Consider the following 14,153-nt stretch of genomic DNA (forward strand, 5'->3'; position numbering starts at 1 on the left):
TTACTTTGGCTAGTGTCCAACTAAGTCATATTAAAAGCACACCCACTGAAATTAATGTATCCAAATTCGTCATATCCATTATTTTCAATGGGTCTACTCTAAGACATTGGTTACAACCCATTATGATTATTTGCACTTGTTCTTAATATGGCTTGCAACCAATGCTAGTCCTACTCAGAGCAGACCGACTGAAATAAATGGACATCACAAATGTGGCTCCATTAATTTCAGTGGATCTGCTTTGAGGAATACTTAGCTGCACAAAACCCTAAATTTTCTGAATTTCGATTTGTTGTGATCTGCTTCAGACACAATGTTGTAAGAAAGTAGCATACAAATAAACTGATGGCAATAACTTGTTGTTAACTGCCTCCAAGTGACCTATGACACATTTACATCACAATATAAACACATTTACACAAGCAGCACAAGAAACTTGTAACAAAAAGCACACAATGCAATGATGATGGCAAATCCTATTTGGAGCTCAAAGCTGCCAAGGAAATGGGCACTTGCTCTGCAAATTTGTGTGGGACATGCTTCCACTTTCAGTATGGAAAGATAAAAGATAATGTGGTGTATTGCCTTCAGCTGTGTACTGGACCTGCATCGCCTATATATGTCATGAAGATGGATGGATTGTGTGTATACGCCCAGCACAAGACCAGAATTAGATGAGCCATTCTTCATAAACAAATTCTCCTTATATTCTATCTGGGTATCACTACCACTATTCTCTTAACCTTTTCTCTGTGGGAAAGCCACAGGAAATAGACACTACTATTTCGATGACAGTGGAAATCACTAATAACACCATCACCTGATTAGGCCATGGATTTTATTTCCAGACCCCAAAGTGAAAACGTTCCTCTGGCTCCAAGATTGGCCATCACAATATTTACCCCACATTAAAAAGATGTCTGACCTATCGTCCTTATTCTATGAGTGATATTATCAGACACAATGGGATGAATTCACCAACACTTTGCAAATGAGGTAATCGTGGCATTTGAAAGCAGTCGGAGCATGTTACTGTCTGAACAAGCCATTTTTGTATTGCTAAATTAAGATGACAAATTGCCTGTGAAACTCAGGCAATATCCCATTATGGGGAGAAGGAATTAATGCCAGAGCTCAGAAAGCTCCTTTGTGGCTTGGCTGCTTTCTGCTAATGTTTTGCTACAAAGATAGCAACAGCCACCTCCACCTGTCAGAGACTCGGCCCACAAGAGACCTAGATGGCGTAGTGTTGTTATGGTTCCACACATTCTCCCAAAGAACCCGAATAGCATTGATAACGCTAATAATGCTTGCTAAATATTACTTACACAACACACATAGGAATCTTTACAATGCCTCTGTAAAAATAGGCCCTTTTTTTTTTGCTGAAAGGTAATATACAAAAACTAAAAGTAGGAAGCTCTGGAGTACAAAACATCTAAGGTAGATTCCTCTTAGAAGACGACTAATTCCCTCCCTTCCTGAATACATACAAATCTCACAAAAACAAGTTATTTTTTGACAGAAACTCTACACCGATAAAAGTTAAGAGACTCTTCCATTAAGAGCATCACCTGAAAAACAAGCAGACAGGAGGAGCTTCACAATCTTTTTCTTCATACAAAGTATCTGGGCAGTCTCGGCCACCATTCGCAGGGAGTTGCAAGATCACTCGATGCCGAGATTGTTTTGTCACTTTCATATCCCCTGCAAATGAACATACAGTGCACTTTACTCTCCTCACACCACATACACAAGTTGAACAATCATGTTGAGATCACAGTAAATAGCTGCAGAAATACACTCTATAGAATAGATTAGGTAAAGGTAAAGGTACCCCTGACAGTTAGGTCCAGCCGCGGATGACCAGCCGCGGATGACCGGAGTTGCGGCGCTCATCTCGCTCTATAGGCTGAGGGAGCCGACGTTTGTCCGCAGACAGTTTCTGGGTCACGTGGCCAGCATGACTAAGCTGCTTCTGGCGAACCAGAGCAGCACATGGAAACACCATTTACCTTCCCACCAGAGCGGTACCTATTTATCTACTTGCACTTTGACATGCTTTTGAACTGCTAGGTGGGCAGGAGCTGGGACCAAACAACAGGAGCTCACCCAGTCACCCTAGGCCCTAGGCTCTGTGGTTTAGACCACAGCACCACCTGCATAAATACACTGTATAGAATAGATTAGCACCTGGTTAAAACCTTCAAGCTTTCTGCCGTGTACATGAAGAGGAATATAGCGTCTTGAAACATTTGTACAAAGATGAAAGTTTGGCGAATTAAGGCAATCCCAATATAGTGGTGGCATCAATGTATTTTCCTCAGAGCTCAAAAATTCTATATGCATCTTTCAAAAAATTCAGACATGCAAGCTTTTTCTAAGGGTTTGTAATATAAAAGCAACACAAACTGAAGTATCAGCCAACTACTGAATCAATAGTACAGTCCTATATAACAGCCAAAAATACATGGATGCCATAAGACTTTTCTTCTTCATCTCAATGTAGATGGACTTCCCCTTTTCTTCTACTTGATTGTATCTCAGTAAGCTCTTGATCTCACACCCAGTTCATTTGGTGTGTGTGTTATAGTTGTATTATTTCATTTGTTTGTTGTGTATATATATTCTCTTTATTACATAATTGAAAATCTAATTTTAAAAAAACTAATTACTGAATCAATACAATTCTGGCCTTGACAAACCATATAAGTAAGGAATTGAAAAACCCAAATTTGGAACTGGCATATGAATTAGGTACAATTACCGTATCTATTATCTGCTCAGAGTAGAGTAGGAATTGGTTTATTGGATTTTAATATTGTATGATTATATAGTTCTAAATGTCACTGGGACCTTGCAATGAAGGGCAGGTAAGAAAACTCTTAAATAAATAAATACGTTACATTTAGAACAGCAAAATTCATTGCAGCAGCATTAGAAAAGCATTGAAAACTTACTGATTCAAATTAAGGCTGCAATTGTCGCATGTTAGGTAGATTTATTTTCCCTCTCCACTGCTATGTGATTGCAATCTTGAACAAATTGGACTGATTCATTATGTTTACTGGCATGCTATTTCCCCCTCCAGTTTACACATTTTAGTATGTAGGCTTTTTTTAAAAAAAAAGGAAAAAAGAAAGAAGGAAGGAAAGAGCCACACTGCTACTAGAGAACAACAGATGTGCCACACTGCATATTATATTGTATTTGTCCTGTTGAAAGGAGTGTGCTCAGTTTCTCTCCCTCCCATCATATTAAACCTCCCAGGCTCCACATGCTCTTTATTCCCTCAAAAGGTTACAAGTTTAATCTGTCTAATCCTTTATTAGTTGGGGAATACTCTAATCAGCAACTAGAACAACGGTAAAAGTGACTTTGTATTTGTCTCTGCCCCCCCAACCCCAACACAGAGCATTAGCTGTGAACTATAAAGAGTATCTTTTCAGGGCAACAATCCCATGCCTTTTGAAAGTAGGTGGCAATGAGTTAGCACCCTACGCCACAGGAGGATTAACACACATGAACGAGGTATTAAATTATTGACTGCAGCTATGATCGTGCATATTAAGATGAATGCTTCCCGCTAAGCTCAAAAAGAGAAAAAGGGATAAGGCAGAAATATCTGGGCAACGTTAAGTCAGTAGGGGGAAAAATGTTCTGTAACTATAATTACAATGCAAGATGTGGAATTGCTACAGAATGCAGTAAGCATTAAACATCTGGCAGTATGTGCTAAAATAAGATACTTATAATTTGAATGTAGTTGTTGGTTCAAACCAAAACCTTAAAAGAAACCACTAGCACCAATCTCTTTTCTTATTCCCATCTTCCAAGAAAATAGGCAAAAGGAAAACATAAAAGTAAGGAAAGCTTTGCTCAAGCATTTTTTTAAAATGACTTATAAGGAGGGCAGAAGCCACCTGCACCTCTGGACCATGTCCCTAAAGTGCAATTCATCAAATACTGCTATATCACAAACTCTCCGTTCATTTAAATGTGGCCCTCCTAGAAGCTCAACTAATACCAAGACAAATCACAAATGCATGGTGAGCTCATAGGAAAAATATATAGACCCATTGTTTTAAACTTTTGGACCTACTAATGCAAGAGGCCCCTGTCTGCTGGATTTCTAATCAAAAGATCAAAAAAGTCAAAAGGGACCAACAAAGATATTGCCCAGAACACAGAGAATTAAAGAAAGGCAGAGAAGGGCAGTAAGAAAACAAATTGTGAAAGCATTGTTGCAATGATGGCTTTGCACCACACCTATGCACATCAAAACAGGATGGTTTTGATGGCCAGGTTTATGCCAGAAGGTGAGCGATATGTATGTTTTACATTAATTTTTCCATGTTGTTACTAAGTGCTGTTTTGTACTTCAAGCCCTCAGGCTGGGCAGGCTACAAAGAAAGATGCTCTTCAACGTTTATATTGAGCTTCTGGGAGAGGTCATTGGAGGATTTGGGGTACAATATTATCAATATGCAGATGACACTCAATTCTATTTCTGTGTCATCAAAACAGGCTGTGCAAGTGCTAGACTGCTGTGATATTGACCAATAAAGTCATGCTGAATCCCAGCAAAATCAAGGAATCTAGGAATTGGCTGTGGATCTAGCAATTGGGGCTGCACTTAGCGGAAGGAGCAGGTACATCGTCTGGAGGGTAATCCACCTTTTTTACTGGAGCTCCAAGTGTCATCAATGATGTGAAGCACCTATGAGTAGCTATGCCTGCTTTGCCAAAACAACCATTCATAGACTATGATAACCTACACTAATGCTACACTAATCCATGTTCTGGTACCTCCTGGCTAAATTACTGTAATGTGCTGTATATATGACTACATCTGAAGGTAGTTCAGAAGCTTTATAAGTTAGCACTGGCTATTGCAGAATATAGCAGCAAGTATATTGACTGGCTTAGCTTTTTGGAGGCATGTTACATAGGTTGTCTAGAACCTGAACAGGTTGCTTATATGCTACTAAATCCAATTCAAAGCATTCATGCTAGTTTATAAAGCTCTAAACACCCAAATATATGAAGCAGCATTCCTCTCTGTACCAGTCCACTCATGTATTGAGATCTACAGGGGAGCCCCTTCTTTTGGTGCCTGCATAAAGGGAAGTTCATTCTTCAGTGACATGAGACAGGGCCTTTCCTGTAGTGGCATTTAACTTGCACCTTGCTCCATCCCTGTATATCTTGTAGTATGGTTTGAGGATGCACCTCCTTTCCCAACATTTTGTGGGGTTCTGAGATGAGGTAGCTAGCTCTAAAATTAGAAGCATGCACTTGCTGTATTGCTCAGATGTGATTGTACAAAGTAACCCACTCTGAGATCATATAAGGTAAAGGAAAGCAAAAGGAATGAATAAGATATTATTGAATAAAAAAAAAAGAAACCTAACTAAGCATAGCAACCGTTGCACAGAGTAACATACAACAGCTTGATCCAGGCGATCCTTAAATACTTGTGATCTCCTGCTCATTTATGGACTCCATCTGTGCAGAGACTTCTCTGAAAGCTTCATTGTCTGGGAAGTTTTGAAGGCATGAATGTTGAATTAAGGGACAGGGGGATCCCACGCCTGCCAATGATATTTTGGGGCACAGTATTGCTCTATAAGTTGCTCTCTCTCCTTCTGCCCACAGTTATACAGAAGTCATTAGGGTTCTCCTGCTATGTATGCTATCAGCACTATTTCTTTCCTCACAGAAAGCAAGAGCAGGGTTTTTTCCCAGCTGGAACTTGCTGGAACTCAGTTCCAGCATCTATCAGGTGGGTGCCATTGCCATTATGAGAGAACAAGGATTCATGGTGATTTTTCTTTTTCTAGAAAAATAGCACTGGGCAAGAGGGCTATTCCTCCCATATCATGTGATAAAGGAACTGTAAAGAGTCCAATGCAGCAAATAGGAGAAAGGTAGTCTTGGTACAGGCACCACCACAAGGTGGAGGCCTCAATTTGCCTTGGGCCCAAATCTATATTTAAATATTTGTAATCCAAATCTGATGAGCACCACACAGTAACCATGGTGGATCAAGCTTATTTTAAATAAACATTGGTGACTGAGTGGACACAATCCAGAGGGGACTGAAATTGTTTTGTGTCTCACTGAAATCTTCCAAAGTGGAAACTTCGTTACAGTATGGTGCAGGGACAAAAGCCATTTTTGAATATACACCCAAGTTTTTAAACAAGAGTTACATTCTGTGGATCACACCTAAAGCCAAAATTGTGTATAGTCAAAACACATTGGATTCAAGGGTGATTGGGTTTGCCAAAGTCCTTCTTCCCCAGACGCCTGCCCCCTTCCCACCCTCTTTTTGGTTTTTACAATTACCTTCTTGACATGATGAAGGGCATGGTGTCCAATCGCTGTAAGGCGTCACAATGCAGTCTTTCCTACAGGGTAGCAAGCAAGGTCTAACGGTCTCAGGACGAAGGCTTTCAGGACACCTAAAATGGGCAGTGACAAAGGATAGAATGAAAAGTAAGTGGTAGGCCACATTAAATGCAGGCATTAAAAACTATTATACTGGCATGAACATGTTGTCAGGGAGATATACGTGAACCTGGGGGACAGGGACCCAATCAAGAAGGAGTTCAGGAGAACCAGTATTGGGGGAATGGCCCATATACACTGTCCATTTCCCCCACTTTGACCTTCCCTTACATATTACTTTCTTTGCATCCCAATAGTACAGGGTGTCTCTCCATTGAAAGCCACAAGAAGGGCTGAATGATGACAAGAGAGCTATTCCACCTGATTTTCAGTTATCACAGGGAGGTACCAAAGGAATTCTGCTCCCTATGTATTTTTTAGCAATACTAAAGTTGTATAATTTGTCATATCACCAAACCTATCACATAACTGAGTGAGGGCGATTCCTTGTTCTGTGATGACCAGGAGCTTGGATGAAATTATATGTGTGCATGTGTACACACACACACACACACACACACACGAACTAGCTATGCCATGGTATAATTTTTTTATCTGAAATCAGAACTCTTTTTTTGTGCAGGAATAGGAAGAGGAATCCACATCTAATCAGCTCCTGGGGAACACATGACACCCTCACCATCCAGGAGGTGAGCTGCAATTTCACCATGTGTCACTGATTATCAAAAACTTTGAATAAAATTTACATCATATGGTGGATCTATTGTCTTGTACCTACCACAGCTGGTCATCTGACAATGCTTTAATGACCCATATTATTTATATAATATATTTATTAGCCACTTTTTTCCAGAAAGGTGAACTCAAAGCAAAAACAAAAACATTAAAAGCAAGTGTAAAAACATCCTAAAATGCTCACCAATAACATATAAATAAAAAGACTTGGTCATTCAATGTCGATGCCTGATTTCATCTAGTTTATACATTTGCGTTTAGTTGCTAGCTTGTCTTTAAAGCAAGCTACTGAGATTATAGCTCTATAGCTATATCCGTCCATTCTCTCCTCCATTTATGGCTTTCCACCCTATTCAAGGTCAAATTGAACTGAAGTAATATAAGCTGAAGTCTGTTACTTTGAAAGTTACGCCAATAATATTGATCTTGTCATAACACAATAATCCTTCCTATTAAGAAGAGTTTAAAACATGGTTCTCATTTACACTTTCACGTACATCTCCTCCTATTTAAAAACTTATTAAGTAGATTAACATGGTGGTTCAAGGGATCAAGCAGCATATTTCTTTTTGCTTCACAAGATTGTACTCCTTATATACCGTCATTAACTTATTATTTGCATTACTCAAACAGCAAAATGTAAACATTATGATCTGTTATGCAAATTTGGAAACAAAGAACAATTCTGAGAGACGTTGTGATTGCATGAGCTGGAACTCAATTGTTACGTTCATTTTTATTATAAATTCAGACAAAACACATTTTAGTAGGCTGTGTTATAATGGAGCTACACAGAGAAAAAGTGAAAAGGGCAAATAATTAGGAGGTTTGGCCAATCAAGGTTTTGAGTACCAGAATTTCTATTATATTTACTTTTTGGGTCCAACTTGTCCCACGTTGACCCTCAAACAGATGACTTTCCTTGTTTGCATCCCAACAGCACAGGTGGCCTCTCCATTCCAGCCTGCAGAAGAATTGAATGCCGACACAGAGACATCCTCTACACACTGGCCCCAAGGTCCTGTTTGCCAGTGATACACTGTGCATGGATGTTCATTGCAGCTCCGTGTTTCCTGCAGCAAACTGCTGTTTGGGCACTGAAGTCCTCCTGGAAAAAGCAAGCGCACAGTGGCAGAGGAAGAAAATCATTGTGACGATAATTTAGGAAAAACAAGCTCAATAAACAAACTTGGTTTTCACTTCTTTGTTCTCAGGGTATGAAATTTAAATGAAGGCAATGTGTTGATATATGAGGATCACAAACTCCCATCATCTCAGGCCACAGACTAGGCTGGCTGAGGCTGACGGAAGTATCTGGAGGGCAACAGGTTCCTTTCCCTGTACTATGTCATAGTTCTTGCTGTGTTAAGCCTACAATTCTTTGGACTGTGATACTTCAGACTGCAGGTTAGGGGCTCTCACATGTCTAAATGCTCCTCTATATAGAAAATAAATGAGCCCTTGCACACAAAGAAAACTAAGGATGAAAGGTTCCAGCCTAGCCTTCTCCCTGAAATCTAGTTTTCTATGGGCAGGTGTTAGTTTTTAATAGAGAACATTCAATCATGTGGGCCCTCACCTACAGTCTGAATGACACAGCCCAAATAAAGGTTTACCCCTTCAAAACTAGTCTAGGCCTAAGACCCAGGTTTGGATGTAACGTATCTTGGCTTATTAATAGGAAATATGCATCATTGTGCTCTCATATTCCACTCCTTCTCTACTGCCCTTCTCACTCAGTGCACAATTGAAAATGCCAAGAGCAATGAGGAATGATTAAAGGAGCTGGACATGTTTAGCATGAAGAACAGAAGGTTAGGGTAAGGCATGGGCAGGATGGTCTTCAGACATCTGAAGGGCTGTCATAAAGAAGACTGAGAAGATGACAGGACCAAAACTAGACTGAAATTGCAGGGAAGGAAATTTCAGGTTGACCTTAGGAGCAGCTTTCTAACGGCAGGAACTGTTCAACAGTGGAACAGACTACCTCAGCAGGTGGTAGGTCATTCTTTGCAAAGACTGGGTGGCAATCTATTGGTGATCTATTAGGATGAACTTTGGCTATTTACAAGCAGTAAGCATATTTTGCAACTCAGCAAGCTGGGAAGATGAGAACATATTTACTATTCAGCACTGAACCACCAACCCCCTTAAAGAATGTTATGTCAGCCGGCCAGAGGGCATGCTGGGTTCTTATCCAAAAGCTGCTTAATACTAACTGTTATTATATCTAGTGTATAATGTCAAAAGAAATAAAACAGAAATCCAATGCACTTTAGTGGTTGAGACCAGCAGTTCCAAAACACACACACACACACAGTGTGCACATGCAACTTTTTAAAAATTAAGAACCCAGAGAGAAACTAGCTGGAAAAGTCTCTGAGAAGCGGTTGAGGCGGCTTCTCGCCATTGGGGGCTCTGGATGTCTGCCCCTGAATCTAGCCCTAATAGGCCTGGAGGCAAATGAGTAGAACCGTGGGGACTTATTATGCAAGAGTACAACAAACCATGGGTTAAAACTGCACATACAACTGTCTACTTGGGCTAGACATAGTGGCTGTAGAGGCAATGGGTAATAAAACTTACACTGTGTGTGTATGTATTATAGCGTCAGCCTTCCAAAAAAGAGAAAAGGCCAAAAATGACAACATTCCAGAACCAGTGAGGAGGCCAACATTATTCATTATTCCTACTTCAAAGGAGGCCCTACCATGCCATTGCCAAAATAGAATTGATCAGTAAGTTAGTTTAGTACTAAACAAATAGAAACAAAGAACGAGGCTTTGCCCTCAGTTAGCACAACAAAGTTAGAAGGCTGTGATATCTCCAATATCAACTGCCATGAGCGGTCACTGGGCTTGTGTTGTGTACATTTGATACAGAAACATCACAGGCATCTTGCAGTTTATAGCCTTTTGGCCATATTTCTTTATTCCCCACCCCCGGAACCTATCTTTCTCTCTGTGTATATAAATTCAGATATATCTGAACACTGATGTACTCCATGCATTTGGCAAAGAAGTTGCTGGGCCATAAAAACCTATGTCAAAGAAAAAAATAAAAATCTGTTTGTTTCTAAGGTTCCAAAAAACTCACTGGGTGTTGTTATTAACTAAATTATTGCTTTTCTTCCCAGATGTGGATCTCTGTGTCTATGTCCATTACTACTCCCCTTTCCAAGTGCTACATTCAGCTAAATGTTTATTGGCAAACAGTCATGGTTCAGCCACACATGAGAACAGGTATATGTTAGAAGGCTTCCAGGACTGATTCTTCAAAGTAATAGATATTTTTGGTTGATTCTGAGGTCTGCTTACACTTTCTGAGTCCATGGGTGTTAGGGTTGCCACACATCCAGAATTTTCTGGACATAACTGGCGTTTAGCTCCCTTAAGCAGCTACCAGGCTGAAATATTTGGGAAAATTCGGACATATGACAGCCCATGTCGCAATTTTCATTAAAAATAGCTCAAAAACTCAATTTTCTTGTTGGAATTTTGCAAAAAACAACAACAAATACCTCAACAACTTTGGGCAAAACCAAAAAGCTCTGGATTTTCACTTTTTGAAATATGGCAACCCTAATGGATGTGGAAGTCATCAATGTAGTCCCTTACCCAGGAGCACTGTTATAAATCTCAGAACTGCTGCTACTTTATACAGCAATGAAGTTGTAAAAACACAGCATGTCATTGATCTAAACAGGACATGGTTACAAGGAAATGTGTTTAGAACTGCATTCTATGTCACAAGTGACTGTAACAAGCAAGTAGAAAGGACTAGAGATATAACCAGGAGAACTTACATTCAACAGTCTTGGAGGATAGCACAATCTTTCTCTTACATATATGGGATGCTAACCAGTGACTTTTGTATTCAATTAATTAAAATTAATCGGTCTTAACACCCATTAGCAGCTGAAGGAGCACACCCATACAACCACACTGAATGTTAATTGGAACTATGTTGCTAATCTGCTATCAAAGCATTAATTGATTCATTAGAGTAGTTAATCGGCCAAATGCTTTCAGGCCTAAAATTACTTTGGTGATAAGACTTCAGAAAAAGCTTCCTTCAAAAAATATATAATCCAGGCAGGAATAGACAAGACTGTAAGGAGGTTCATGAACCAGCCATTTAGATTTCAGGCAAACAAGACTGAAATGGGAGCTTTGAATCAAATGCATACACACTATAGAGAGTGCTGAAGAACTCAATGCCTCTTTGATTTCTGGTCTGAAATACAGCTCATTCCCAACAGTAAACCTAAGCAGTGTCAGGAACTAAGAACCAAACCTAGAGTGGGAGATATAGGAACTTGCTTTAGACTGGAAAAGCAGAATGTGGAAAGGTGGAGGGGAGGGTTAAATTGCCATGAACTGGCAGAATGACAGGCAAGGAAGAAGAGGATCCCTGCGAGGGGTACAGCTGGGTCTGGGACACACCAGGGCAAGCAGGTTGCAGGGAAGGGAGTACTCACGGGGCAACAGAGGATGGCAAGAGGATGGGGGTCAGTGCACAGGAAGCAGAGCAGCAGGACCCATCACCAGAGGACCCCCTGTCTTCATGAACATGGAAGGCTCCGAAGTGTAGGAAGCAGCAGGAATGGCACTCTAGGAGGCTGAGTCAGGCAAGCTCAGCTCCCTAGATGAGCTCAGCTCCCTAGATGGCCAGGTGGGGCTCGCTAGCTCTGGGAAGAGGTGTGTTATTCCTAAGCTGGAGGAGGCTTGGAACAGGTGAGGGTCATTTGCCTCATCAAGCCCAGGCTAAGCATTTGTAACAGATGACCACACACCAGGATATCTGCAAGTAGATATGGCCATGTATAAATGTGAAATTTGTTCAGTTCAGCATTTGTAGCATTATGCTGCTCACTGTCTTTCTAGATTTTCAGGCTACGTTTTTCATGATCTCTGGAATAAATTAGCTTGATGTCTGAGAGCAGATCAGCATCTCTTTTTTTAATCAATTATTTAGTTGTTGTTTTTCCAAACAAGCAGAGAATGAGATGCAAGTACTTGACTGTATCAGGAAAAGTTTCCACACTGAGAATTCCTTCCAAGTTAGATAAGCCTTTGCTTTGGGAATGATGACAATTTCCCTCCTCAGTTATCAGATTTACATAAACATATCCCCACTACTATTTTACATAGCCAAGCTACTTAAGCATCTACAACTGAAATGCTTCCAGCCCAAAGGGCTTTTCTGCTGACAATCGGGATTAGGCATGTGTTGGCAGTGCCCAAGCCAGCGTCTGCATCCTGGCATAGTTCTCCCAAATCCAAAAATCTATTCCCCATTCTACCTTCCAAGAGCTGCACTAATTTAAATTTGGCTTCCACAATCTCCCAGAGAATCACTGCTGAAATTCAGCAGTATATTTGGATACATGAAGGGTTCCAAAGTGGGATACCAAAAGGATGCTTTTCATGCCCAGTGCTTTAACATAAAGGCATTTTAAGGCCTAAGTTTCCATTTTTAAATAGCCTCTGCATGTCCCTCATGCCCTTAACCTCATGAAAATTTAAGCACCGAGCATGGAACATTTCAGGAGCTGATTTGTGTCTCATAAATCATGGAGCCAAAGAACCCATGCCTGGAAAAGTCTAAGTCTGTTCAACAAGCTTTTGAAAAATTGATTTATAGCTCGCCATATGCCAAGGACTTGGTAGGTGGAGAAGGTAACTGAAGTGTTGAATTATAGAGGTGGATTCGTGCCCCTCAATGGTCCCCTAGTAGAACAGGTTAGATAAGTGGCCCAAGCACAGCAGAAGAAGGAAAAGTGGAATTTAATATTGTGAGATATACTTTAAAGTACATATTTAGGACTAGTATGCATGTTACGTCAATCCATAGTTAAACTAAACTATGGTTTAAATGTGAACATGCAGTAGTATCCTGCTACACATTGCTAAAACTGTAGGTACTTTGTTCCTCCTGTGCTCCTGCTCCTGCCATGCTGCCAGGAGCTAAGCCATGGTCCACCTTTCCATAATGTCTGAACCCAGGCTTGCTTTTCTCCAAATAAACCAGAAATGGTAGTCAAGGTTTGCCCTTGGCTTGCCACTATCCCATAAAATATAAGTGACTGTGATCGTATGTACAACAAGATGGCTGCCCCCATGATGTACTAATGTGTTTTTACCTGACAATGCAGAGATGTTGCACTTTGAAGCTTCTCCAAGCAGTGTAAGTGTTTAAGCCCCCAAAAAGGGAGGGGGGAGAGAGAGAGAGCAAGCCCTGGATGGTCAAACCAGCCCTCAGAAAGGTTTGTAGAGCTGTGAACTAAACCACAGATCTAGGTTTTGTTTTGAGGACTGGTTTGACTGGATCAATGAGGTGGGGCTCACAGCAAATCCTAGACTGAATTAAAATTATCTGGCATCCCTAACGTTTACAACTTTTAAGCTTCTTTAAAATTTGCTCTCCACCCAAGGGTTCATGTTGACCTCTCATCATTATCTTCTTTGCTAACTGAGTTGTGGACATAGAGAGAAAAAACCTGTTATGGGAATCCAAATCTGGTACTGCTCTCCAGGAGGTTGCTTCCCACTGAAACATTGTATGTATGTCCTGCTGGAATTGCTTAAACAATGCTGTGCGCTGCTGAAGGTGAGGAGACAGCCATTCTCTGTCAGGCAGTACATGGCAAAATTGCATAATGGATTTACTGGCATGGTGGTGACAAGAGATTTGATTGAAGTCAAACCTAAATATTATAATCTAAACTGATACAGTTTCAGTTCGGAATTTAATCTGAGAAGTGAAAGTGACATGTCAGCTACTTTGAAAATGATATTACAGTTCTGGAGGATCTTTTATTCATAAATGTTATGCAGTCCCTACAGTCCAAGTAAATCAGTTTAATCACACATGCAACTATATTTTTTTTTAATAAAACTTACTCTTCGTACATGTGTCATGCTTTTTACATTTTGTTTCCAGAAGGTTCCCATGCAGAATATTTGTTCATTATTTATGCATTGCATTTGTATACTGTCCAT

General features: G+C 40.3%; 1 protein-coding gene across 5 annotated transcripts in view; it reads right to left on the bottom strand.

Annotated features, from left to right (window-relative positions):
- THSD7A (thrombospondin type 1 domain containing 7A) overlaps positions 1-14,153 on the bottom strand; it is a 265,935-nt gene that overhangs the window by 73,101 nt on the left and 178,681 nt on the right. For all 5 annotated transcript variants that reach the window (XM_083705189.1, XM_083705190.1, XM_083705193.1 and 2 more), the window contains 3 exons: positions 8,023-8,257; positions 6,352-6,467; positions 1,575-1,707 (listed from right to left, as the gene is read on the bottom strand). In XM_083705189.1, coding sequence (XP_083561315.1) covers positions 1,575-1,707; positions 6,352-6,467; positions 8,023-8,257 — 484 coding nt within the window. The remainder of the gene's footprint in view (positions 1-1,574; positions 1,708-6,351; positions 6,468-8,022; positions 8,258-14,153) is intronic.

Source organism: Podarcis gaigeae (assembly GCF_964106915.1).
Source record: "Podarcis gaigeae genome assembly, chromosome: 12".
NCBI lineage: Eukaryota > Metazoa > Chordata > Lepidosauria > Squamata > Lacertidae > Podarcis > Podarcis gaigeae.